General features: G+C 41.4%; 1 protein-coding gene and 1 long non-coding RNA gene across 3 annotated transcripts; both read left to right on the forward strand.

The window, feature by feature from the left end:
* Positions 1 to 7790: 7790 nt before the first annotated feature.
* Positions 7791 to 9786, forward strand: LOC133125279 (solute carrier family 25 member 53-like). 2 transcript variants are annotated; one of them, XM_061237077.1, is made up of 2 exons: positions 7791 to 8015; positions 8832 to 9786. In XM_061237077.1, the coding sequence occupies exon 2, from the start codon at positions 8864 to 8866 to the stop codon at positions 9749 to 9751; it is 888 nt and encodes a 295-aa protein (XP_061093061.1). In that variant the 5' UTR covers positions 7791 to 8015; positions 8832 to 8863; the 3' UTR covers positions 9752 to 9786. The 2 variants fall into 2 exon arrangements, with proteins under 2 accessions (XP_061093061.1, XP_061093062.1); XM_061237078.1 differs by having other exon boundaries at positions 8835 to 9786.
* A 2675-nt stretch (positions 9787 to 12461) lies between these two features.
* Positions 12462 to 17612, forward strand: LOC133123230 (uncharacterized). Its single transcript, XR_009708210.1, has 3 exons — positions 12462 to 12620; positions 15849 to 15967; positions 16961 to 17612. It is a non-coding gene; the product is annotated as an uncharacterized LOC133123230 (long non-coding RNA).
* Positions 17613 to 27175: the final 9563 nt, after the last annotated feature.

Consider the following 27175-nt stretch of genomic DNA (forward strand, 5'->3'; position numbering starts at 1 on the left):
CAGTTTTTTCCCGTACAAATACACAAGATGGCTCGGCCTACAACTAGCATGGTGACATAAAAATAGTCTGTGTGCTTCCGATGCACATAGCATGCCTAAGATGGCAAAGGTTCAACGCAAAATCATTTATATTTATTTGATTGTGCAGTTCAACACTGGGAGGCATCTCATGTGACATTCTGTAGCCATGAGGATAATATACAGCAATCCAAAAGGTATTGCAGTATTTGCTGTCTATGGTAGAGGGCTGGATAAGGAAAACTGCCTTATCCTGTGTGCAGGAGCTTTGCAATTGTGTATATTGAAATTGGTGTATAGGCCCACTTTGTGACTTCCTGGTTAAAGGTACAATAGGTAAGTTTTTTGTTTTAAACATTGTTACTAGACCATTGTAAATCCCTTCCTATTATTGAAAAAGGCTCACTGGCATGTTGACTCACCCTCTACCCGTGTTTTTGTCCGTAAATTCGGTCTTAAAGGTGTACATTAGTCGGGCCGTCACTCTGTATAATAAAAACATTGAATTGTTGGATACACTACAACAATTCAAGCTCATTGAGGGCTTATTCCTATTGTTCGTGTAGCTGCCCAAATTCAACTCCAGATAAGCGTTCTGTATACTATTATTATCCAAGCGAAGACTACATAACCAGTTAGAAAACAATACCAACAAACAAATTAGCTGTAGTTAGCTTTGCGAATTTACAAATAACCACTAATGATAAAATATAGGCAATACCAACATAGTAGCGATGGTGGATATTTGTAAATTCGGGAAGCTAACTAGTAATACCGTAGCTCATTTGCTTGTTAATGATAGCTAACTGGTCTTGTTTTCTAACTAAATAAGCAATACTATACCGTTTCAGTGATCGCTTGTCTGGAGTACAATTTGGACAGCTACGCGTTCCTTTTATCTCTTTACGTGTTCAGTCATGCGTGTTTAGCTAAACCTTTATTTGTCTCAAACTGTAAGTTGCAGTTATGTCGTCATATATTCGTTATATATATCCTATTAGTTCCATAGCCAAATAAGTTATTGCTCAAAATATAGTGGGTTCGCTAATGTGAAAACTTCAAAAAGACTAAACGTATAAATAGTGTTGTGCAGCACACTAATATTTTCTTACTAGAACACTACGAAAAGACGACAGGCTCAGTCGCGTTTGTTACTGTTAATTTTCCAAAACAGTGCATGTTGTGGTTCGACTCCGGTCTCACTTGAAGGAACCGTGTGCTTCTCGTGAAAATGCCAACAGCCGTAGCCATGCACACCCAGTGCACATACACTCCGCTCAATTAACTGCGCCCAGGCGCCATGCAACATTGATTCAGCAAAATAGAGCCCATAGTGATCTCCATGCCATACAATTATATTTCGTATACGACAGTAAAAACTGTTTTTGAAGGGTTTGGGTTGAACAGAAGCCGTAGATGTTGCTTGCAAGTGAAATGACAAAGCCTGCTTTATGTTGGAGAGGTGCATCAGGAGCTCCTTTCTACGAAATGTGTTCAACCAACATGTGTAAAAACCAGTGTGCTTTAATAATGATTCAATGATTCATTATCAACAAAGTCTTACATTTTTCAAATAAAATAAAAAAATTCCCCAAAACATCTACAAATCTACAATTATTGGCACCCCTGGTGTAATACTTTGTGCAAACAGCACTGGCAAATATATGTTCCTATAATTTGTTATTAGGGTAGACAACACAAGGGATTTTTTTTATTCTTATTTTTTAACCATTCTTCTATGCATAACTTTTTGGAATCATGGAAACCTTGGGACACCCTCATGGGATTTAAATCTGGAGACTGAGATGGTCATTGTAGAACATGGTTGTTGTTTTTACTTAACCATTTCTGTGTGGATTTTGAGAGTCATTGTCCTGCTGGACAATCTACCTATGACCAAGTCTGAGCTTCCTAGCAGGGGCGACCAGATTTTCTGCCAAGATTTCCTCATAATTTGTTTAATTAATTGTGCCATTGATTTTAAATAGTGCCCCTGGACCACTGGCATGTATGAGGTATGCTTTTCCTTGCATGCATTCATTTTCTTGCCAAACATGTCAATCACGTGAAGGGCCAAAACATTTGTTTCCGGCTTCACCTGACCATAGCACTCTCTTTTTATGTTTCTTTTATTTATTTTTGTATTTTTTGAATTGGTGACCCCAAGAGACAACCATTCTCTGCAATTCTTAAACTGCAATACTTATGGCCACCCTATTATGGCAAGATTTGCAACCATTCCATGTATTTTTCTTTTAATTAACGCCCTTAAAGGGCTAAGTGGAATGTTTAACTGTTTATGTATTTTTTTTGTACCCATTACCCGACTTGAGATGGTCAATTACTATTTGTTCCTTCTGAATTGACAGTTCTTTGGATTTTCCCATGCTGATGGTTGAGGATTTAGCATGCTTGTTGCTTCATCTTTATACTCTAGTGAAACAGGAAGTGATGGAATTCCATATAGTTCCTTAATTTAAATTAAACTAAAATTGTATTGCCAATTTCACTTTGTTTGATCTTATTTACAATAATTGTTGTTTTTTCTCAATTACTATTATGGGTGCCAATAATTCTGGAGCCCACTCTAGGCTGCATTGTGTAGGCCTGTTATTCTTATTTTGTCTAATGCATTTTATTTGGTCGCCAAGCCTGTGTATTGCAAATCTGAAGAGAGCAATCACTTCACTAAAATGTGAAAAACGTGAGTCCGCTGAGCTGCGTGAAGTTGGCAAATGTTGCTGGCCACAATTGGAGACTTCCGGTTCGCATTTATCAAAATAAAAGTTCGGTGAATAAAATTATTTATGAACTGTAATTTTGTCAATTTTAATTGTTAAATTAATACAGTTGGATATGATTGTGATGTATTTGCAGAGAATATACAATTGTGCACAAATTTCAATAAAAACTGTTTGCCACCTGTTGTTGCTGTCTGTCAGGTGTGGTATGGGCATGCATTGCCATAGACTGTCAGTTGCCACCCAACTCATTTGCATAGCTCATAACTCAAAAACTAGAAATTGTTTCAAAATGAAAGGGGGTATACATTTGTTAGCTGGACCCTTATCTTTAATATTAAACAGTCCTTTCTGTGAAATCCTGTTCCGAGCAATTGTTGCTGTGTTTCTAGTGTGGGGAGGCCATACGTTGCCATAGACTGTCAATTGCCACCCAGCTCAATTGCATAGCTGATAACTCAAAAACTAGAAATTGTTTCAAAATGAAAGGGGGTATACATTTGTTAGTTGGACCCATATCTTTAATATTCTACAGTCCTTTCTGCAAAATCCTGTTCCGAGCAATTGTTGCTGTGTTTCTAGTGTGGGGTGGCCATACGTTGCTATTGACTGTCAATTGCCACCCAGCTCATTTGCATAGCTCATAACTCAAAAACTAGAAATTGTTTCAAAATGAAAGGGGGTATACATTTGTTAGCTGGACCCATATCTTTAATATTCTACAGTCCTTTCTGCAAAATCCTGTTCTGAGCAATTGTTGCTGTGTTTCTAGTGTGGGGAGGCCATACGTTGCCATAGACTGTCAATTGCCACCCAGCTCAATTGCATAGCTGATAACTCAAAAACTAGAAATTGTTTCAAAATGAAAGGGGGTATACATTTGTTAGTTGGACCCATATCTTTAATAGTCTACAGTCCTTTCTGCAAAATCCTGTTCCGAGCAATTGTTGCTGTGTTTCTAGTGTGGGGTGGCCATACGTTGCTATTGACTGTCAGTTGCCACCCAGCTCATTTGCATAGCTCATAACTCAAAAACTAGAAATTGTTTCAAAATGAAAGGGGGTATACATTTGTTAGTTGGACCCATATCTTTAATATTCTACAGTCCTTTCTGCAAAATCCTGTTCCGAGCAATTGTTGCTGTGTTTCTAGTGTGGGGTGGCCATACGTTGCTATTGACTGTCAGTTGCCACCCAGCTCATTTGCATAGCTGATAACTCAAAAACTATGAATTGTTTCAAAATGAAAGGGGGTATACATTTGTTAGCTGGACCCATATCTTTAATATGAAACAGTCCTTTCTGCAAAATCCTTTTCCGAGCAATTGTTGCTGTGTTTCTAGTGTGGGGAGGCCATACATTGCCATAGACTGTCAATTGCCACCCAACTCATTTGCATAGCTGATAACTCAAAAACTATGAATTGTTTCAAAATGAAAGGGGGTATACATTTGTTAGCTGGACCCATATCTTTAATATGAAACAGTCCTTTCTGCAAAATCCTGTTCCGAGCAATTGTTGCTGTGTTTCTAGTGTGGGGTGGCCATACGTTGCTATTGACTGTCAATTGCCACCCAGCTCATTTGCATAGCTCATAACTCAAAAACTAGAAATTGTTTCAAAATGAAAGGGGGTATACATTTGTTAGCTGGACCCATATCTTTAATATTCTACAGTCCTTTCTGCAAAATCCTGTTCCGAGCAATTGTTGCTGTGTTTCTAGTGTGGGGAGGCCATACGTTGCCATAGACTGTCAATTGCCACCCAGCTCAATTGCATAGCTGATAACTCAAAAACTAGAAATTGTTTCAAAATGAAAGGGGGTATACATTTGTTAGTTGGACCCATATCTTTAATAGTCTACAGTCCGTTCTGCAAAATCCTGTTCCGAGCAATTGTTGCTGTGTTTCTAGTGTGGGGTGGCCATACGTTGCTATTGACTGTCAGTTGCCACCCAGCTCATTTGCATAGCTCATAACTCAAAAACTAGAAATTGTTTCAAAATGAAAGGGGGTATACATTTGTTAGTTGGACCCTTATCTCTAATATTCTATAGTCCTTTCTGCAAAATCCTGTTCACAGCAATTGTTGCTGTGTGTCAGGTGCAGGGTGGGCATTCATTGCTATAGACTGTCAATTCACATGCTGCTCTTTATAGACCTATATACCCAGGGATAAACCCAAACCATGCAACTTTACAATGAAATTAAAGTCAAATCAACTTTATTTGTGTTGCACATTTCACGCTATATTTGTCAGTACATGCTTTAGAGCAGTGCTTCTCAACCAGGAATTTATTAATTGATTTATTTAATTCAGGGCATTTTTGGTGGTATGATTGGTTCAGTTATTAAATTAGTTGTTTCAGTTTCTGGTTACAACAAAAACCTTCCGGCAAGACTAGAGTTGAGAAACACAGCTTTAGCGCAAGCCCCAGCCTTTCCCCCCACAAAAGCAAGCCTAGGGCAACAGTGGCATGGAAAAACTTCCAAGGTGGAGAAGGAAGAAACCTTGGGAGGAACCAGACTTAAGTGGGGGGCCCATTCTCCTCTGGCTGGCTTACGGGTGACAATGATGGTCAGATAAAACAATTAACAATTAATTATGAACAATTTGTTCCTGTGATGGGTTTTGAATGTGTGTGAGATTGACAGGGTGCAGATGAAGGAGGTGGCGGTCCTGGGGCAGTATGTGGGGGGTGTCTCAGCGCTGCAGTATGATTGTGATGAAGACAAGGGGGAAAAAAATGACAATATGGCAGTGGGAAGTAAGTAGGGACACAAATGGGACTTGGAAACAAACCGAGGCCGTAATTGTAAGGAGGATTTACTGTTGGGCTAATTCTAATGAGTATTTAATTTTAAGTTAAGTCATCCAGGACAACCTTTCGCATTTTACTTGGACTGCAATTTAACTGATTACTATCAAGTATTATACTTTTTGAAAACACAAACGTAAAGTCCAAAGCTGCTCCCATCTAACTGACCTGGAAAGGAAGGACATTGGTGAGCATATTCAAAAACCAAATTTACTGGATGTAGTTTTCCTGTAATGCCAAAATACTGTAAAGATAAATAGAGTGAGAGACGGTCAAGAACTGCTAATAAAGATGAGTTGTGGTGCTTCAGTGAATCCATTAATATTGCTTTTAAAAATATTTTTACCTCTAATATCCTGCAATGTTCCATTGTAATATGAATCATGGTCCAATGTAACAAATCTAAATTCACTGGAACAAGGACAAATTTAAATCTTCACCAATTTCTTTTTAAATTTGGTAAATTTGGCAAGACCTCAATTGTCTTGCAGTACAAACTATACAGTTCCTGGCTAACAAATAGTTGCAGTAGAGGGGACTGCAAGAATTATTTTTTTGGGTACTGTTCTGATTTAAAATGACAGGTATGTGTTTATAATGGAATCATTTAGCCAATTGTTTCCAGGATTTCACAGAAAGGACTGTAGAATATTAAAGATATGGGTATATAGAGTAAATGTATACCCCCTTTCATTTTGAAATAATTTATAGCTTTTTGAGTTATCAGCTATGCAAATGAGCTGCTTGTGAATTGACAGTCAATAGCAATGTATTACATTATTGGCATTTAGCAGACGCTCTTATCCAGAGCGACGTACAACAAAGTGCAAACCCATAACCAGGGATAAGTTCGCTGAAAGACCCTAGAGGGAAGTACAATTTCAACTGCTACCTGTACAACAAAGATAAAGATGAGGGCCTTTTATTTTTATTTTATTTATTTTATTTTTTTGAGAACAAATTAACAAACAAACAGAGCAAAAGTGACCAAAGTGAACTATCCAAACACTGCTTACCTAGCCAACTAAAAATACCGATCCACAAAGCACATCACAGAGACAACAATTAAGGTTCACAGGGAGGTAGGGAGGGACGGGGAGAGGTGCTGCTTGAAGAGGTGCGTCTTCAGCTTGCGCTTGAAGGTGGGGAGAGATTCTACAGTTCTGACCTCAACGGGGAGTTCGTTCCACCACCGTGGAGCCAGAACAGACAGTAGTCGTGAGCGTGAAACACAGCAACAATTGCTCGGAACAGGATTTTGCAGAACGGACTGTAGAATATTAAAGATATGGGTCCAACTAACAAATGTATACCCCCTTTCATTTTGAAACAATTCATAGTTTTTGAGTTATCAGCTATGAAAATGAGCTGGGTGGCAATTGACAGTCTATGGCAACGTATGGCCTCCCCACACTAGAAACACAGCAACAATTGCTCGGAACAGGATTTTGCAGAAAGGACTGTAGAATATTAAAGATAAGGGTCCAGCTAACAAATGTATACCCCCTTTCATTTTGAAACAATTTCTAGTTTTTGAGTTATGAGCTATGCAAATGAGCTGCTTGTGAATTGACAGTCAATGGCATTGCATGCCCTTACCACACTGTAAATACAGCAACAATTGCTCGGAACATGATTTTAGATAATAAATGTATAATTTTATATATATTATACATAGATTTAATGTATGCCCCTTCATATTTGGCAACTTTTTTTTCAAACAGTAAGCAGGTATGCAAATGAGCAGTTATTGAACCGACAGGGTCAAGTAATTTATGCTTGGCCTACAATATAGTCACTAGTCAAATAGCAAGCTAGTTGCTTGCTGACTTTTGTAAGTTCTATCAGCAATGAATTTAAACAATGGTAATTATGTGAGGAAGCGCAGCAAACGCGGTAACTATGTTCTCATTATTTAACGTTACTCAGCAGCTCTTATTTTGACGGAAAATCACAGGAATTTGAAACCGGAACTTCTGCACAGGAAGTCTAATTGTTGCCAACTTCACGGAGCTAGTCCGCTGCGACGAACAGGATGGCGTTTCTTCCTACCGGTTGAATGATGGATATGGGATATAGTCCAATCAACAAGAGCCCGCTAAAATAATCCTTCCAATGGCTATTCTAGAAAGGGGCGGGGCCACACGGCAAAGAAATAAACGGAACGCCTATCTGGTGTTTGCGGTTATAAATGAATAACGATAGCCTGCTGATTAATATGCTGAAAACTAAAATAATGTTGCAATCTGGTAAATTGCGATTCGTTTCATTCGTTTTTGGTTCACAATTTAGAGTAAAAATTGGTTAATTTACTGATTTAAAATCCATGGTTGCAGACTTTTTAATCGGCAATACTATTGTTACATTATTGTTAAACCACGGCTGTAGACATTTTGGTTTAAGTAGGATATTGTTGCTGTGTGAAGACGCCGTACGCAGGTAGGCTAAATAATTGTCTTTTCACCCAACAGTGCAACATAAGAACAAATGATGGCGGTCATTGCTCGGTATCTTTTTTTACAGATTTGATGTAGTGTCCTGTATAAGCTGGCTGCCATGTTTGAAATCAGTAATTAAATCAGCGAGTGAACCTGATTATTATCATTATATAATGAAAAAAACAGATTAAAGATGGGTTTATTTATCTTTTTTAAATAAACTATAATATTAGGCGAAGGGTGATGATGTCCATGTGTCACTTGGAATCGGAGGTCATTTTATATCGCAGGTAGCCTTCAGGACTGGACAATATTCTAACATTTAGGCTGCACATGCTACACCCCTGGTGTAAGATGGCGCGCTGCTTTCTAAATCTGAAGACAAGAAAATGAAGTGTATTTCAATAGCAGTGTTATTTTTTTTTAGTTTACAGTATTACAGTGCAGTATTTTTGTACAGCATTTGTAATAAATTTGAAAAACATGTTTCACTTTCACTTGCCGTTATGGGTTATTGAAGATTGATGGGCACAAATGGCGATTTTATTTTAACTCAATAAAGTGTGCAAAAAGTGAAGGGGTCTGAATATTTTCTGAGGCCACTTTATGTGTGTATATGCGTTTATTGATTGATTGATTTTTTAGAGGGGGGCGGTGTGATTTGTAGTGTTTATCTAGCATTGTGTGCTATATGCATTGTTCCAGATCAATAATGAAACAAATCGTTCACATGTAAATAAATGTACATGTCACTCGGGGCTGCAGGAAAATGTTCAGTTACATCCTACAGTACATTTCAGTACTGCACTGTCTCCAGCAGGGCGGCACTGTGCCTCATCAGGAAGGGAGATGCAAAGGAGCCGTGGAGAGAGCGGTGGCGATGAGCAGCTCACTAGCCGTGACCTGTTCACCTGCCTCCGCAGCTACTTGCATGGGGGCACCTCGAGCATGCTGTCTACCTTGACCACGCTGGCCACGTTCCCCGTCTACAAGACCGTGTTCCGCCAGCAGCTGCACAACACCCTGGTCCGCGAGACCGTGGCTCAGCTCTACAAGGAGGGTCCTCGTAAGCTCTACAGGGGGGTGCTCCCCCCCTTGCTGGTGAAGACGTTGCACGGGACCCTGCTCTTCGGTCTCCAGGACACCTTCCTGCACCAGCTGTCCCCGCACAGCGGAGGCTCTGTCCCGGTCGCAGCCCGGCAGGCCCTGGCCGGCGTAGGCACAGGGGCGGTGGAGGCCCTGGTGTTCACTCCGTTTGAGCGCGTGCAGAACCTGTTGCAGAACGGCCGCAACGATCGCAGCCTGCCCACCCTCCAGAGCGTGCTTCTGTGTCTCCGGCGTGAGAGCCTGGCCGCTGGCTTCTACAGGGCGGCGGTGCCCGTGCTAGCCCGCAACACCCTCGGCAACAGCCTTTACTTCGGGCTGAAGGACCCCCTGCGCGATGCTCTCCGGGAGCGGGGGCTGTCGCCCGTGGCGTCCTCCTTCACATCGGGCATGGTCAATGCCATGGCCATAAGCCTGCCTCTGTACCCGCTCTCGGTGCTGGTGGCGAACATGCAGGCACAGGTGGGGGCGGTGGGGGGAGGCGCGAGGCAGTGCTGGGCGATGCTGTGGGAGTCCCGGCAGCGCAGCGTGAGGCTGCTGTACCGGGGAGGCTCCCTCGTCATCCTGCGCTCCTGCCTCACCTGGGGCATCGCCACCGCCATCTACGACCGTCTGGAGAGACGCGGTGGTTAAGGGCAGGAGAAGGGAGTTCACAAAGTACAAACCACCCCAACCATTCCAGTCTGGGGTGATCACTGCCACCTATCAGTCCTTTGAGGTACCTTTCACTGTGTCACCAAATATCAACGGTATGATAATCATGTCAGTGTAGAAAGGACTTTTTCTCAAGTCAGGTTTTTAAAAATAGCATGTTTCTCACATTATGCCATGTTTATTTGTTGTGAATGCACTGCTTTGCACAAATATTTAACAAATACATATATATATATATATATATATATATATATATATATATATATATATGTACACTCAGTGAGCACTTTATTAGGTATTACTCATTTTATTTTTTAGACTTATTAGTCTTCTGCTGCTGTAGCCTATCCACTTAGAGCTTTGACATGTTGTGTGTTCAGTGATGCTCTTCTGCATACCACTGTTGTAATGTGTTCTTATTTGCGTTACTGTCTCCTTCCTGTCTGCTTTGGCCAGTCTGGCCATTCTCCGTAGATCTTTCTCATCAACAAGGCGATTCTGTCTGAAGAAGTGCTGCTCACTGGATGTTTTTAGTTTTTTGCACCATTCTGAGTAAACTTTAAAGACTGTTCGCAGGAGATCAGCAATTGCAGAAATACTCAAACCAGCCCATCTGGCACCAACAATCATGCCACGGTCAAAAACATTTCCCCATTCTGATGGTTGATGTGAGCATTAACTGAAGCCAAATCTGCATGATTGGCTGATTAGATAATCGCATGAATCAGTAGGTGTACAGGTGTTCCAAATAAAGTGCTCAGTGAGTGTATATATTTTCTAGTCAGAGGACTTATTTGGTATTAAGACTTTTAGGTAAACCATATTCACTGCCATTCCTATTCTTTGCACTCTGTAAGTGCCTTAAAACAGTTTCCCTCAGGGTTTGCTTAATTCAGTGCCAGTCTATTGCTGATTTACAGTAGCTTCAGAAAGTATTCAGACCCCTACACTCAACAACCCAGAATGACAAAGTGAAAACATGTTTTGAGACATTTTTGCGACTGAAATCTCTAATTTTCATAAGTATTCAGACCCTTTGCTTTGAGACTCCAAATTGTGGTCAAGTGCATCCTGTTTGCATTCATTATTATTGAGATGTGTCTAGAATGGAGTCCACCTGTGGCAAATTGAATTGATTGGACATAGTTTAGAAAGGCACACACAATTCACACTGCATGTCATGACAAAATCCAAGCCATTAAGTCCAAGGAACTCTGTAGACTGCTGTATTCAATTTGTGGTGATAGATCAGGGCAAGGGTATAAAACCATTTATAAAGCTTTGACTGTTCCCAGGAGCACAGTGGCCTCGATAATTATGGAACAGAAGTTTTTGTACCCAGTGCCTAGGCACTGCTCATCACCTGGCTAATACCATTAGCATGGTGGTGGGTGCATCATGCTATGGGGGTGCTTCTCAGTAGTAGGGACAGGGAAACTGGTCAGAATAGAGGGAATGATAAATGTAGCCGAATACAGGGAGGTCCTTGAACAAAACCTGGTCCAGAGTGCACACAACCTCAGACTGGAGTGATCATTCAGCTTTCAGCGCAACAATGACACAAAGCATACAGCCAAGACAACACTGCAGTGGCTTCGGGACAAGTCCCTTGACTGTCCAGACTTAAACCCCATAGAACAACTGAAGCGACCTAATGATGGCAGTTCACAAATGCTTCCCAAACGCTTCACAAACGAAGACTCATATCTGTAATTGCTGCCAAAGTGATATTTTAACTTTATCATTATGGGTTATTGAGTGTAGATTGAATGAATTTTATCCATTTAAAATTAAATCTTAACACAATAAAGTATGGAAAAAAGTGATGGGGTCTGAATACTTTTAGTGAGATCTGTGTTTAAAAAAAAACAATAATCCATGTATTCTTTAAGGTTTATTTGGGGTATTTTAATAACATTTGAATTATTTTAAAATAATTTACTTCCTTTACCGTGAGTTGAAGTCTTTGCACAATCATATGTCCATTGTTTTGTTTTGTTTACTGAAGAATTGTTACCGTACCGGAGAATTGTTCTACTTCACTAATACGTATTCAGCACTGCTGTATCATTCTGTATTCTGCTTGAACTACAATGTCCAATGCACCCGTCGATGTAGGCTATTGTTATTTCTGTTTTACTTTTTACTTTTGAACAATTGTTATTACGTTATTATGGTTGTGTAAAGGTCCGAAATGAACAGTTCATAGGCCTTCACATGAATCCTGTCTACCAAATCTGAATTTGCTGCGAAATGCGTCGGATAAATGCTTAAATTAAATGTAACCTTTCGGGTTACATCTAAATGTTAATTCCTGTTGTTTGCTTGTGAATCAGGTGTTTCCCTCTGGCAAAACACAGGTGCCATGGATATATTTTATTACAATAGCCCTACGTGTGGTGAGTGTCTTATACACAGCAGTGGCCTATACCAACATTAAGCTATATGGCCACGGGGTGGCGATGTTGTAAAGCTTAAAGTAGTTTAACAAGACAACTGAGCCGATCCCGTTACATAGCTATATATAAATGAACCTCATACTTAATTATACTGAATCTTATGTAATAAATATGTGAAAATCCATATATGTGGAGTGTGGTTTTTAAGACATAAAGATGACGCCTTTACTGTGCTCAAAATGATTTATATTTTGAAGGACTTTTGGGTCTGGCCAGTCATATACATGAAATGGCGTGATTAGACCAATGGCTGTGAATGGGTTGATACCTATGTTAAGGTGGTATAGGGCGTGCTGCACTATTTAAACTGCTTGGCTCAGGCGGATGTCACAGAAGTACCACTAAGAAGACGTTTACGGTCAATTCGCTCATTCGTAGGCTAATCCCAGGTAGGTAGGCTATATGCGGTAATACATTGCTTCACAAAAATAAAATGTTTTTGATATAAGCTAATTGCTACATTAATTTTAAGATTCTATTGATTTCAGGTAAATGTATAAGTTCTGCTTTTTGCACATATTTTATAGTCAATGTTTCATATTGGCATTTTCACGCGTCGCTTTTATGTACGATTTGAAATATTTAGCTAACTTGCATCTATTATAGCAAGTTCATTAATGCAGAATCGCGCCTGTTTATCCGCGTTTTATTTCACGTTTTCTGCTTTTTCCCTCTTTCCTTATGTTGACAGGGCTCGTATTGAATATATTCTCACGCTACGGCTGTAGTGCATTCCTTTGTGCGAAGTACGGCTAGGTGTCTTTTTTATTCTTGGGTATTCTTAGCGGGGCTGTTCTTTTATATGGACCGTCACGTCAATTTAATCGCCTTTGACTTTTCCCTACAAATTTTTTTTTTTAAAGCATTTGCGTTGAGACGTGTGTATTTCTTTATTTTGTCGTCCAGTATACTGCCGTGGAGAGGGTATAAATTCTGTCTGATTCTTAAAGCATTCCTCTGCAGAATGCGCCCTGGTTGTGTCAGGGAGTGCCTGCTGCCACACCTGCAGGCAAAGAGGGCTGGCCCGCGCCCGATCTGATCCTCGTCCTCCTCTTTGATTGGCTGTGTTGCTACTGCCTGTATTTTGTTTTCTCGTCTGTGCAGTTAACACTCCCCACGAGTCGAGTCCTTTCTGGAACAGCTCAATTTTCCATTGTAGGAAAAGGATTTCGGAAAACAAAAAGAATGTGACATTGGTTCCTGAGACAAGGCATAGGGGCCGAAGGTACTTTCCTTCTCTCAGTGAAGCCTGGAAAGCAGCAGCTTGGAGAACTAATCGCGACGGTTTTGCAAACTAGCTAGCTCAGTGATATAGATAGATTGATTTGATAAGAATAGATTAAGGATGAATTGATTAATAGATGAAAGTTGTACACACAATATGTGGTTGGCTGAGCTTAACCTCCTGCCTTCCAGGTGTCACTGAGGGAAGGAAAGTACCATGGGCGGCATTTTCAATGAGCTGGTTTTATTATAATCTGTGCATGCAGGTGTAAAAGAAGGTATCCCACCATCCTACACACACAAAATGTAGGCTTTACCAATTATATTGCATTTATTTTTTGGTACCTAATTCACCATTGTTGATTTGTACTAAATAAACATCCAAAAAAAGTCTCACAAACGTACTAGCTGGTCTTGAAATTAATCCCTCCAAACCTACAGGCATACTTTTGCCCATTGTGAAATTCTGACAAGGATACTGGTTGAACCATATATATGGCAACTATCCCAGGTGGTCAGAACCAGGTTTTATGTAACAGTTGTGGGAGTGAGCAAAAGAGTTCCATGTGCAGAGGTCCAAATGCATGTGTGTCCCAGTAGCAGTAAGCAGCGCTGTGCTCTAACAGCTGTAGAATAATTTCAGTAATTTTCCCCAGTGCTTTTACATCAGAGGGTCATACTGAGCAGGGTCCTACACAGCTTTTTTTGTAGTTTACTCATTTTTTATTAAAAGACATTGAAGTGGAAAACCAAAGGCATTGCTTCTGGAGCTGGTCACCTCCATACTGGTGAAGTGATGCTTATTTAACACCAGCGTGTTGGACTTTTCCATCTGCAGTGCCGGGGACGGGAGGGGAAGCAGTGTGCTGTGGGTGAGACTGTGAAAGGGTGGGCATGGAAAGGAAGGAGGGTGTGAGCACTGGAGCTGCAGGACACTGGTTTCCAAAATACCAGGAAGCAGAAAGGAATAAAATATGGAGCGATACAACCATAAATGAAATACACAGTTAATTTGAAACAACCATAAATGAAATACGCAGTTAAAAGTCAGGTCTAGCCCCAATTTATAAATAGCTGTGAAAAGCGCATGCAGAGCTTCCTTGGGAACAGATCACATGCTTTGCATGACATGACATTACAATCGATTGGAAGTGCACACAATATACAAGACCTGAAGTAAAACAGGGGATCAGTGTTCGATACAAGTTCTGGTAGACCAAGGGATAGTTTTGTCCAAGTCTACAGCTCGGTCCTGAAGAATCTACACAAGCCTTTATGACTGTATTGGTCTCCTTGTCTTCATTTACATTTACATACATACTTCCTGTGAAATATCTACACATTCCATGGATGTAAAACATCTCACCATGATTGCAGGTGGAAGGATTGGAATTATCTCTTTCACTTTGTTCCTGTAGCAAGTCTCTTGCACTCCTGGGACTAACATATGCTTTGGTGCTCGCGTACCAGGCAGTTAAGGGATCAGCCCCTGTATATATTCAATCACTTATCAAGACCTATACACCAGCATTTTGTGCCGTCTGGTGCCTCCCCCTCGCCACACTTGCACTTCTCGCTCACGACTGCTGTCTGTCCCGGTCCCACGGTGGTGGAATGACCTCCCGGTGGATGTCAGAGGTCTCTGACCTCTTTCAAGTGCAGACTGAAGACTTATCTCTTCAGGCTACACCTTTCCCTCCCTAACTCACCACCACGATTAGCCTTATATATGCTATAGACTGTAATGGCACTTATATAGTTGTATAGATATTGTTGTTTTTTGTATTTTTGTATTATTGTATTGTTGTACTCAGGGTATTCTAGCTGCCAACTGTGGTATGTTAGTTTGGAAGTTGATGTATTCTTCAAGGGTTCCGATTATATCTGTATGGTTACACTAGGACTCGGAACTGTACTGTCCTTTAAGTCCTCTTCGCACTTGTACTTGTGTTTGATCTGCACTTCGTTGTACGTCGCTCTGGATAAGAGCGTCTGCTAAATGCCATGTAATGTAATGTAATCAGCGATTTAGCCAAATCAACCATAGTTCTCTTTCAAGTCCTCCTGATATAATTTCACCCATTGTGTCTTGCGGACGTAAGTAGGTCCATTGTTCCAATGGCCATGAGTCTGTCCTTTGTTTTATTGGGCGTGCAGTTACAGTATCAGCACTATCAACAGTTCCACTGATTAGATTTCTCTAGCTCCTGACTCACTGTGTGTGGGAGGCAGCAAGAACCTTAAATACTCCCCCTATTAACATGCACTCTGCACTTCTGAGAGTTGAGAATTTAATTGGGAGGAGCCTGGTTTTCTATGGTGTCATTACTAGTCTAACAAATAAAAATGATATAGTCATCCCACTGCAATGAGATTTTTCTTGTAATTTGCAGAGACCTTGGAATGGAAACTGAAACTGAAAACCCTATCAGCGGAGAAGTGAAAGGGTTTAAGAGGGAAAGCCTGAAACGTGTTGAAATGAATGTGAAGAACATACTTCCCTCAGATGACGGTATATGACTCTTTTGAATTGTATTATAGAATCAGTGAAAGTTGAGCGTGCCTGCTGTGGAATACAAATCAAACAGATGCATGCTGTTGTAGAACTGTCAGTGTTGTTAGTAGATAAATACGGGGCTTCAATTAATGCTCAAATTAACCATCAGAATGGGGAAAAAATGTTATCTCAGTGGTTTTCATGCACAACAGTCTCTATAGAGTTTACTCAGAATGGTGCAAAAAACAAAAAACACTCATTCAGATGGAAATGCCTTGTTAATGAGAGAGGTCAGAGGAGAAGGGCCAGACTGGTGAAAGCTGACAGGAAGGTGACAGTAACTCAAGTAACCACACATTACAACAGTGGTATGCAGAAAAGCATCTCTGAACACAAAATGTGTCAAACCTCTGAGTGAATAGGTTACAGCAGCAGAAGACCAATAAGTCTAAAAAAGTGCTCATTAAGTGTAAATACAGCATGTACTTTTGACCAGTGGTTACCCTTCTCCAGGGTTTCACCGGGTTTAGAAGAGACTGAATATCGTACAAGAGATATGCAGTAGTGTGCAGAAATTTGGGCACCCCTGGTCAAAAAGCCTTTTACAATTAATATCTAAGTGAACAGAAGCAAAGCTGACCTCTAAATGATACAATGTTAAACATAAACCATTTCTTACTGAGCAGGCTCCTAGACAGATTTTGTTTTTTTATTAATTTCTTTATGAAAAGTTTTCAATTTTTTAAAATCGTGTGTTGAGGCTTATATTCCAGTGCATGCTGTTGTGCATGATGGCTTCCTAAACTGCAGTGAATCCTTTTTCGAGGGTTGTAGTCATGAAAATAACCTTGCTGATTAAAGTTGATGATGAGTACAATGCCCTCAAAAGTAGTGTCTTTAGACTGTGCTACATAGCTTTAGTGATCTAAGCAATTTTATGTGCATTAGGTGACAAGATTTCAACAGCCACAGGTAGTGATTTAACTTTGTTTTGTTTTTTCCACTCAGACATTAAGAAGGAGAAGCAGGAGGAGAAACAAACCCCAGCTGCCAAAGGATGCAAATGACAAGCGCTCCAAACCCAAAATGATGAGTTCTACATCCCCCCCCCCTCTTATCCCTTGACAAGAGCACTGCACAATTCCCTCTCCTCCATTTATTAATTCCTCCCTGTATAAATTGATTATTATTCAACACAGTTTTAGTGGGAAGGTAGAGCCAAATTAAAATTAGGGGAAGGAATCCAATTTTCAAGCCATTTTGCGATCACACCCATCACAGATTCATATTCAGATGTATTCTGTAAAGAGGAAGAAGGAATTGAAAGGGGGAGAGGCCAGGTGGATGACATGTTGAGTGCAAGGCACTTTCTCCAATAAAATGTCAACAACTGCCCACTGTAATGCCCCACATGTATTTGGTGCCATTCTGGATTTGTCATTCATAAAGTAATGTTGTAAAGTAAAGTAAAGATTTTTGTAAAAAAATACAAATAAACAAAATGTTTTAAAATAAAATCATTGTAGCCGATACTTTATTCTCTCTACAGTAGCCATGCTTGTCAAAAATGTTTTGCTTAAGAAATAATCATGTGTTTCATCATTGTTTACCCACAATACATCATTTGTAAAATAAAGAAGTAAAATATTTGAAAATAAAATGTATTTGGCCATTTGTGGGCTTTTTGGGCGGGCACTGTAGGCAGTGATCATGAGGGCTCATTGCCAGATTGGAAAAGTGCTCCTGTGGCCTGAGGTGGCGAAGCAGGATGTAATGCAGTGATGTGATCCTGAAACCAGTTCTCCCCCTCTTACCTGCAGAGGCAGACTATAAAAAATGGCAAATATTTGCACAAGCACATATCAAATTGCATCAAATTGCACACAACAGTCCCAGAGCAAATCAAAAGGAATCAGGTCCCTGGTGTTTGAAAAAAATAATTCAAGCTACATTTAGCGACGAAGCTGCATACCTTACTCCACAGTGATATGTAAACAAAATGAATAAATTGATTAATTAAGTGGGTATCACTGAGGCAGTAGGGGCGGGTATTATTCTTCTCAAAGATAGATAATCCATCAGAGACAATCTGTCACTGCAGACAGAAGAGAAAATAATACTAACAGCTGCCAAATATGTGAAGTTAAATGCATTTGGGCTTACTTGGGAAAAGAGGGTGTGAAAAGCAATTTTTCCGTTAAGGAAGGTGCCAGAAGCAGGTTTAAATAGGCTCCTCCCCCTCTCTCAGAGCCATTCATCAAGCTGCAGCATGTCAGGAGAGGGTGCGACCTGCACCCTGTTATACACCACAGTCAAAAAAGAAGGTGTGGGAGGTGGGGAGGGATAAAGATTCAATATTGCCTCATATCGTGTTTTAATTATACACCACGGCTTCTCTGGGTTCTTCTAATACAGTATGTTCCAAGTCTGTGATGTTGCAACCACCATCTATCTTCTGTTAACTTTCAGCCTATTATGGTTTGCACAAGGCAGTAATGTACACATAACTGGCTCTGTTTGAAGTGAATGTCATGCTTTGATGGGTATGTTTGTCTGTGTGTCTGTGTGTACAGTGAGAATGTACAAGCAAAAAGTGTCACTTCTACCATGTTCAACCTTTGCAATAATACTAATTTACTTCACAATGTCTGCTAATACTCCAGATGTTGTTGTTGTTGATGAGGAAAGCAGGGTGTCCATTTTAGAGGTTGCTTGTACATTTGATTTCAGCCTCGAAGAGGTCTTCCTCACTAAGGCACTGAAGTATCAGCCCCTGGTGTCAGCCATAGAACAACTTGGCTACAAATGTAAACTTTTAGTTTTTATATTTGGCAGCCTTGGCAATGTACACAGACTTGTGGTAAGGGGTCTGCAGCTGGCAGGAATGGCAAAATTGCGAGCAAAGCAGCTTGCAAGATATTGCTCCATGTCAGCCGCCTGATCACCAGTCAGCCCTCCCTATTGCCGCATGCATCCGATTCAAGGCCCTAGTGTTGGCATTTCAGGCTGCTACCCCACCTTACATACAATCCTTGATCACTCCCTACTCCCCAGCTAGACCACTCCGGTCTGCCAGCTCTGGTCGCCTTATGGTTCCCTCACTACGAGCACCTGGCGATCGAGCTGCACGTTCACGCCTGTTTTCCGTTCTGGTTCCTCAGTGGTGGAATGACTTGCCTACCACTGTCAGGACAGCAGAATCCCTCCCCCTATTTCGACGCAAAAAACACACCTTTTCAAACTCTACCTTAGTCCTAAAATTTCCCTCAGGATGAATAAAGTATCTATCTATCTATCTTAGTCCTCCCTCCTGATTTCCCCCGCCCCCATTTCTGATATCCCTATCCCTCTTGTCTAACCCCCCCCCAAAAAAAAAGAAAAAAAAGAAAATAAAATAAATTGCACTTATAATGACTATATGTTTAGAACAGCACTTCCTATGTATTTTCCTAGTTATGGATGTGATGCTTTGACTTGTGGAAGAACCTATGCACTTGTAAATCGCTTTGGATTAAAAGCGTCTGCCAAATGACTAAAATGTAAAATGTAAATGTAAATAATAGGTAGCCGCCATATTTGGAGGTGGCACTGCTACCTGTACCCCTAACAATCCTACAAATGTCCATGTCATTCTGTACTGTCTATATTGTTTATGTCCTTTATTGTCACTGGTATGTGGACATGAATAAAAGTATTAAATGTGTGTGTGTGTGTGTGTGTGTGTGTGTGTGTGTTAGTGTGCATGTGTGTGTGTGCCTGCACACATGCCTACATATGCATATGTGCTTGTGTGTCTGCATTCATTTGTGGATTCTCTATCTCGATACATTACCACATTAGCTAAGTGTGAATGAGAGTTGACGTGCAGGAATGCTTTTCACAGATCAGTACCTGCCTGAGCATTGCGTAACCTGAAGCAAGTCTGAGCTTGTGACACCACCCAGTCTGGTTGGTACAGGGAAGGCTTAAAATCAATATGTAATAATGCACCCAGTGTTGGGACTGCTCCTATATCTTATATATTCAAGAACAGTTACCATGAGAATGACATCTGCATGCAAGTTAATCACACAGTACAAGCTCAAGTGGGCCTACAGACAGGAAAAGGATAAACAACAGTTTTTACTAGTTATGAAGGCTACAGGGTGGCTCATCCAATTAAAGCACTTTTCCAGTATGCAGAAGAGCCATGTGTTATCAGATTTGGACTATGTCAGCATCAACAGCTTCATAGGGCAATAGATACTTGGCTGTAACATCACCCAAGCAGCGAGGGATTAGGTCAGATGGTTATGTCTTATAACTCCTCATCAATCCCCACTGATCAGTCCACACTCTGCTTGCTCAAGCTGCACATGAAATGTCTTGCTTCATCTCATGTCTGGGAAAGCCAAATTTGTGTACCGCAGAACTAAGCATTATTGTATCTAATTGGCAGTTGATGTGTTCGCTGATGCATACGATTGAGAATTGCAAATTTGGAGAAAAGCATAAAACTGCATTCCTTGCTAGATACGCATTCTTTTGGGCATAGTGAGTGAGTGGGACAGTCGGTGGAAAGAAGCCAGCAGTCATTTTGCTCTGCAACCTTAGCCATGTTAACCAACCCTGGGGCGATAATGGCTCAGGTGGTAAGAGCAGTTGTCTGGCAGTCTGAGGGTTGCTGGTTTGATCCCACCCTGGGTGTGTCAAAGTGCCTGTGAGCAAGACACCCAATTCCCAAATGCTCCTGACGAGCTGGTTGTTGCCTTGCATGGCGGCTGTTGTTGTGTGTGTGAATGAATGGGTGAATGAGAAGCATCAATTGTACAGCGCTTTGGATGAAGGCGTTATATAAATGCCTTCACCATTCACCATTTATTTCTGATCTAGCTGTATGCCACCAGATAGCTTCCAGTGAAACAATTATTTCTGGTGGTCTGAGGGACCACATGGTAAAAGGACATCACAGGCAAAGAATGTTGAAATTCAGTATATGGTCAGAGACGTATGGTTCTCTTTGTCTCATACTCTTTTCTAGTCTGCTCTCAGGTTAACGCAAACACTCATCATGAAGGCTCCAGACAATAGCATCTGACTACTGATGTCAGGAGACAGCATCGAGGGCAGCTAAGGATAGTGTATCTGCACATTTGGAAGATTGTGTTACACACATAGGCCCATTACGCCCATACTCCACAGTGGGTGGAGCATGGAGCACAAACAAATGACAAACAATGAACAGATTCTTCAGACCCTCAGTGAAAAAGTCAGATCTGGCTTAAGATTAGTCTTCCAGAAGCTCATTTTTTTCAAGTTCATTATCTGTGTCTCCATCATGTTACCTGCACATCATACACAATCACAAGTACCTTCTCTCCAATTAGAATTGAGGAAGTGATTGTTCTATTTAAAAAAATAAGTTTTCTCTTGACATATTGGTCTTTAGAATTGTCTCAAAAAAGTTGATTTCAGTACCTCCAATTAAAAAAACCCTTGTGAAAGAGATGCACAGCATTTACCTGTTACCTCATAACATTCAGATTTACCTCTGTAATTATCTTGCACCATACAGGTTTTACTGAAAGCAATGCTGTTAAATGATATGCACACTCCACCCTCTCCCCTCAAGAAAGGTAAAAGCTTGCTTAGGAAAGACATGCCCAGCAAAAGACATATCCTTAGCATGCCATGTTTCTAGTATTCAAATTAATGTACCACAAATGTTTCTATGTTCAAAAGACAAGGCACATGCTGCAGAGCTGTGAGAGTGAGTTGGGTGGGGAAGAATGCTGGAGATATATACTCAGTGAGCTGTGACTTAGCTACTTTTATTAGGTATTATTAGACTTATTGGTCTTCTCCAGATGTTTGCTTAGACTTTTGACATGTGCATACCATTGTTGTAATGTGTGGTATTTACTTTACTGTCATCTTCCTGTCAGCTTCGACCAGTCTGGCCCTTCTCCTCTGACCTCTCTCATTAACAAGGTGTTTTTTCCCATAGTACTGCTGCTCAGTGGATGTTTTTTGTTTTTCCATTCTCTGCAAACTCTAGGGACTGTTGTGTGTGAAAATCCCAGGAGAAGAGCTGTTTCTGAGATACTAAAACCACCACAAACCACCACAAATATTCATTCCATGGTCAAAGTCACATTTCACAAGTCACAAATCACATTTCTTCCCCATTCTGATATTTGGTTTGAAAAACAGCTGAACCTCTTGATCATGTCTATCTGCTTTTATGCATGTAGTTACTGCCACATGATTTGCTGATAAAGCATTTGCATTAAAAAGCTGGTGTACAGGTCTACCTAATAAAGTGCACACTAAATGTAGGTGCTTAGAGACAAATCCCAACATGAAGCCTCAAGAATGTGAGAAAGAGAAAAATGGAGAACAGGAGGGAGGGGAGGGTTTCCAACCAAATGCACAAAACATGTTGGGATTCGTTCCCTCATACAATGCAGCTCCATTGGTTTTTATCTGACGAGAAGGCATGCCATTTTTGCTTTTATACATGTCCATTGTAATTGCGCAAGTAAGTCTCTGCAAATAAGAGACATGTTACTTGGGATGAAGATCTTGACTTTATTCATAAACTTGAGAATTTTAGATATGCTTAATCCTGTACAGTTTCTGTGTAATTGTTTTCATACTAAATACAGAATCAGAAAGAGTTTCTTTAAATCATTTAGTTATTGGTGTTTGTCAACATGAGTTGTGCCAATGATGGTCAAATAAGCCATTTTGAGGTTGAGAAATAAGAAAGAAACAGTCAGAGACATGGGCCAAACAATAAGCTTCCTAAAATCCACTAAAATTCACAAGGTGAAAGCATTGGTGTGCTCAGGGCTGGTAAAGGGGCTGGTAGGCCAAGGAAGACCTCTACAGCTGATGACTGAAATAATTGTCATCATAACCACCTTTACAACCACCGCCCCCCTCACTGTGCCCTTCCCCCCCTCTAGGCCCATCCCTTCCTTTTCCATTTTCTCCCCCCTTACAGACTCTGATGTTTCTCAACTCCTGCTCTGCCACCACCCTACAACCTGTACCCTTGACCCTATCCCCTCTTCTCTTCTCCAAACTATCACACCTGACATTCTCCCATTTGTCACCTCCCTTGTCAACTCCTCCCTGTCTTCCGGCTGTTTTCCGGCATCCTCCAAGAGGGCCCACATCACTCCGCTGCTAAAAAAGCCTACCCTGGATCCCTCCATCATCCAGAACTACCGCCCGGTATCTCTTCTTCCTTTCCTTTCTAAAACTATAGAACGAGCCGCTTCTACTCAACTTTCTTCCTTCTTCTCTAACAACAACCTGCTAGACCCCCATCAGTCTGGCTTCAGATCGGGCCACTCGACAGAGACTGCGCTCCTCTCCGTCAGTGAGTCACTCCATGCCGCAGGAGCAGCCTCCCTCTCCTCTGTCCTCATTCTTCTAGATCTCTCTGCTGCCTTCGACACTGTGGATCACTCCATCCTCCTGTCTGCCCTGTCAGCAACGGGCTGTGGCACAGCCCTGGACTGGATTGAGTCCTACCTCTCTGGTCGCTCCTTCCAGGTTGCCTGGGCTGGTTCGGTATCGACACCTCGGCCCCTCGCCACAGGAGTTCCCCAGGGCTCAGTCCTTGGCCCGTTTCTTTTTTCTCTTTACACTCGCTCCCTTGGCCCTGTGATCACTGCACATGGGCTATCCTACCACTGCTACGCGGACGATACCCAACTCTTCGTCTCGTTCCCGCCGTCTGATACGCAGGTTTCAGCCCGTATCTCTGCTTGCCTGAGGGACATCCAGAGCTGGATGGACAACCACCATCTAAAGCTCAACCCAGGTAAAACTGAAATGATATTCATCCTTGCTAATACCTCTCCCCATCTGGATCTCTCCATTTCCCTCGGGGATACCACACTCACGCCGTCACCCAGTGCAAGGAACCTCGGTGTGGTGATGGACAGCAGACTGTCCCTTTCCGAGAACATTGCGGCGGTGACCCGGTCTTGCAGGTTCTTCCTATACAACATACGGAGAATCCGCCCCTTTCTCACCCCCTACTCGACCCAGCTCCTGGTCCAAGCGATGGTTCTGTCCCGCCTGGACTACTGCAATTCCCTCTTGGCTGGCCTCCCAGCGTCCGCCATCAGACCCCTCCAACTCATCCAGAATGCAGCAGCTCGTCTGGTCTTCAACCTTCCCAAATACTCACACGTCACCCCCCTGCTTACTTCCCTCCACTGGCTGCCTGTCATGGCTCGCATCAAATTCAAAACATTGGTGCTAGCCTTCCAAGCAGTTAAAGGGTCTTCCCCAGCTTATCTGCAAAAAATCATCAGACCCTACACCCCTGCCAGATCTCTTCGTTCAGCCTTCGGTCCACAGGCCGCTTGGCACCTCCCCCTCTCAGAACCTCCACCTCACGCTCACGACTACTGTCAGTTCTGGCTCCACGGTGGTGGAACGAACTCCCCGTTGAGGTCAGAACTATAGAATCTCTCCCCACCTTCAAGCGCAAGCTGAAGACACACCTCTTCAAGCAGCACCTCTCCCCATCCCTCCCTACCTCCCTGTGAACCTTAATTGTTGTCTCTGTGACTTGCTTTGTGTATCGGTATTTTTAGTTGGCTAGGTAAGCAGTGTTTGGATAGTTAACTTTGGTCACTTTTGCTCTTTGTTTGTTTATTCAAAAAAAAAAAAAAAAAAAAAAAAAAAAAATGGCCCTTGTCCTTATCTTTGTTGTACAGGTAGCAGTTGAAATTGTACTTCCCTCTAGGGTCTTTCAGCGAACTTATCCCTGGTTATGGGTATGCACTTTGTTGTACGTCGCTCTGGATAAGAGCGTCTGCCAAATGCCAATAATGTAATGTAATGTAATAATGAAGAAAAACCTAAAACCCGAAAAACCTTTCCGAGAGATAAAAAACACTCTTCGGGCGTGGCATGTGTCAGTAACTACTCTGTGCAGAAGACTTCACAAACAGATCGAAAGAGGCGATACTGCAAGATGCAAACCACTAGTTCGCTGCAAAAACAGGACAGCCAGGTTATAGTACTATCTAAAAGAGCCTGCAGACACAAGTGAGAGCTAGAGAAAAGTGTGGAGGCTAAAAGGAACTGCCCAAGAACCAAAGCACCCCCTCATCGGTGTATGGTGGGGAGTTACTGTATAATTTGTGCATGTATGGCTGCCACAAGTGCTCAAGTGTAAAGAAGCATCTTATCTGCTTAGTTTAAACCAAATGCCTCCAAACTCATTGGACAGTGCTTCATCGCACAGCAATGTAATGATCCCAAATATACACCAGTGCTCTTTCTTCTTAATGATGTTCCAGGGGGTGATTATTTTCCTGTCATAGGTAGCTAATGACTTCATTAAAGTAACAATGTCCAGGTTATAACCTTGACTGGAGTGAATGTCTTTGCTGGCTGAACCACCCAGAGGGCCATATTTTAGCTTTATTAAAGAATGAAAACATTTAGTAAGGAATAACATAATTCACACTGAAAAACCTGCACGGCCATGTGTGAGAGAATGATGAATCAATTTTGTAAACATGACCTGTTGGTGCTTTTAACAGTTACAGTTAGAAAGAATGGATTTAATTGATCAGACTCCTCCACACCTACAGTAACTTGGAGTAAATAAGCTACAAACACACTTATCCCATCTGCCAGCTCTTAAATCGCAACTGGGCCTTGGATGACTTTGTTGGTACACCTTATCTTCCACAGTACAGTTTTGTCTAAAGTTAGTATATGCTAGAAAGGGCTATGTTCATTCGGGAAGGGCTTTCCTAGTTTCAGCTTCTGCAGTGCTAATGACGACTGACATTCTGCCTTATAACTCATTAATTACTCACTATTTGACAGAAATACTTGGACTTGATTTGTCTTACTGTTATCGCAACCAAGGGTAAAGAATGTTTCCAAAACACCATGTTACAATCTTGTGGTCGATCTGAGTGTGATATTCCCACAGTGCTCTCTGCCCTAAGTGTGTTTATCAAAAGCAGTTGAAGGGGAAGTATCCGTTGAGGCCAGATGTCAAAATACAGATGCAGTTTTATTACATACATTGCAACAAGCCACATTGTAAAGGACTCTTTCTCTTTGCTGTATTTATAACATTTACAAAGTGTAGAACCATCAGAGGCTATTTCCATAGAACTATAACACACCTCTGCTCCACTGTTGTAGTTCTCGAGAACGGTCTTGGTCTCTTCTCGGTCTCGGACATACAGTATTGTGCAAAAGTCTTAGGCACCTGTATAACATTCTGTTCAGATAAGATTCTTTCAAAAATAATTTTATGAAAGGTCCTAGATAAACGTACTATACATTTTACATAGAATAGTTAAAAACTGAATCAAATCAATATTTTTTGTGACCACCCTTCGGCGTTAAAACTGCATCACTTCTCTGAGCCAACGCTGTCCTGCAGTTCTATAAGACAATCAGCAGGGAGGTTGTTCAAAGCACGTTGGAGAATGTGCCACAGTTCTTCTGCAGACTTTGGTTGGCTCCTTGCTTCTGATCTCAAACAGCTTTGATGAAGTTTTTATGTAAAAAGTAGTAAATTGCTTACAGTAATATGTTACATATGTAAATTTAATCTTTTGGAAAATGAATATTTGGAAATCTCAAATGTGTTCTTTTATACTAACACACACACAAAAATAGAAAACTAGGAAGAGTCTTCTGCATGCCACATTACAACAGTGGCATGCAGAAGAGCATCTCTGAACACAGCGGAAGCAACAGAAGACCCAGAATTCTAAAAAATAAGTCACAAAATGTGTCAAACCTACAAGTGGATAGGCTACAGCAGCACTTAATAAGGGGGCGACATGGCTCAGGCAGTAAGAGCAGTCGTCTGGCAGTTGGAGGGTTGCCGGTTTGATCCCCCGCCCGGGCTTTAAAAAGGTATAAAGATTTGCCGGGAGTTGTGGCTGGGTATGGCTGCTGTAAGGACGTGCTTCGTCCCTGTTATACTTATTAAAGTGTTGTGTTGTTGAATCTCGCTATACGGGTTCTCTTCCTTCCTAAGTGCAACACAACATTTGGCGACGAGAGAAGTCGAAAATGATATACAACAGATACCACTGTGTAAAATAAATTGAAATTGATTGTTGTTGATTGTACTCTTAAAGGGTTCTTATTTTCTGCATGTTTACACTAGGACTCGGAACTATACTGTCCTCTCAGGTCCAATTTACACTTGTTCTTGTGTTTAATTTGCACTTT

This window comes from Conger conger, chromosome 3 (genome assembly GCF_963514075.1).
Source record: "Conger conger chromosome 3, fConCon1.1, whole genome shotgun sequence".
NCBI lineage: Eukaryota > Metazoa > Chordata > Actinopteri > Anguilliformes > Congridae > Conger > Conger conger.

Bases quoted from the DNA above. Each gene is read 5' to 3' on its own strand.
- LOC133125279 (XM_061237077.1), top strand. From the start codon at position 8,864: ATGCAAAGGAGCCGTGGAGAGAGCGGTGGCGATGAGCAGCTCACTAGC.